The sequence below is a fragment of the Loa loa genome (assembly GCF_000183805.2).
Source record: "Loa loa unplaced genomic scaffold supercont3.1626, whole genome shotgun sequence".
NCBI classification, from domain to species: Eukaryota; Metazoa; Nematoda; class Chromadorea; order Rhabditida; family Onchocercidae; genus Loa; species Loa loa.
The window spans coordinates 468-1,828 of NW_018109805.1; the positions used below are offsets into that span (position 1 = coordinate 468).

Below are 1,361 nucleotides of genomic sequence, written 5' to 3' on the forward strand. Positions count from 1 at the left end.
TTTAAACATTTATCATTTTGCATATGTAAAATTTCATTTCATTTATTCATTGATAAAATTTTTGATTTTTTAAACAAAACTAACGAAGTTTCAATTTTTTAATTAAAATTTTATTAATAAAAAATTTGAAAATATGAATAATATCTGCTTATTATAATAATTAGTTTCATTTCTCTCGAATAATTAAAATATTTTTGGGTATGTTTTATTGAATCAAAATATTACATTTTATTATTTTCTTATTTGCATCCATTCATTCATATTGATTAACTTGTAAATTTAAATATAATTTTTAATTTTTCCTTTTTTTAAGGCAATAAATTTTTTTTCTTTTTAAGGTGATGAATCTTTCTTCGCTACAATTATTTGCATTTTTCTTCACATCAATATGCATTCTAAGCAATTCACAAAAGGTAAGTGTTTAATTTTATTAATAGATTTAAAAAAAAATCTTTAAATATATATTTGAATCTATGAATTTCCTGTTTTATTGCATATAATTAATTGATTTAAATATTGAATTTTGCTTAGTTTTTCAAATTCAAATGAGTTTTATTGAAAACCAAATTAATTACACCCTTTCAATCATATATTTTGAATAAATTCTACTGATCATTAATGAATTTAAATATCATTTTATTTTTTTATTTTCATTTTACAGTTGCCTGGTTTGCATGATATTACTACGATAGCTAAAATCTTTAGTCTACCAAATATACCGTATTATTTGCCAAAATTTCCGCTTTTTTCAATTCCCAAAAGAACGAAACTTTTCGGTCTACCACCATTACCCAATAATTCGACCGGTAAATCACTTACATCTTTATAAATGCGAGTATTTTTCTTTTTTTTTCTGAATAAAACAAAAGAGGAAATTTGGCAAAAAGTGAGTTTAAGTCAAATTAATTAATTTGCATTAAATTAAATGATAGCAAAAGAAAAAAATTGGAAAAAAATTCATAAATTGAAAAAAAATACAAACAATTTCAAATATTTCAAATTAAAATAGTGAAATGATTAGTTTTAATTTATATTACCAACCATTTCATATAATACAAAATATGAAGCAGTGATTAATTCGTTCTTTTTTCTCTAAAATTTTCAAAAAAAAATTTTTTTGCATGAAATAAAGCAATATATAATAGTAAATGATTATCAATAGTCATAATAATAATGATGATAATAATAATAATAACAATAATAATAATAATAATGGCACAAACTGACCACGATAATTATGATAATAATAATGATTGTAGCGAATATTGTTCGGGTTCGTTTGAGAGGGTGGATGTCGGAGACCACTATTGCCAGCTATGTAACGCGAGATGTCGTAGCGTTAAGTTGAATTGAGTTGATGC

At 22.1% G+C, this 1,361-nt stretch overlaps 1 protein-coding gene across 1 annotated transcript; it reads left to right on the plus strand.

Moving 5' to 3' along the window:
* Window positions 1-341: 341 nt before the first annotated feature.
* Window positions 342-1,348, plus strand: LOAG_15197 (hypothetical protein; the record flags this gene model as incomplete). Its single annotated transcript, XM_003150689.1, has 3 exons — window positions 342-413; window positions 662-806; window positions 1,260-1,348. The coding sequence occupies 3 exons, from the start codon at window positions 342-344 to the stop codon at window positions 1,346-1,348; spliced, it is 306 nt and encodes a 101-aa protein (XP_003150737.1).
* Window positions 1,349-1,361: the final 13 nt, after the last annotated feature.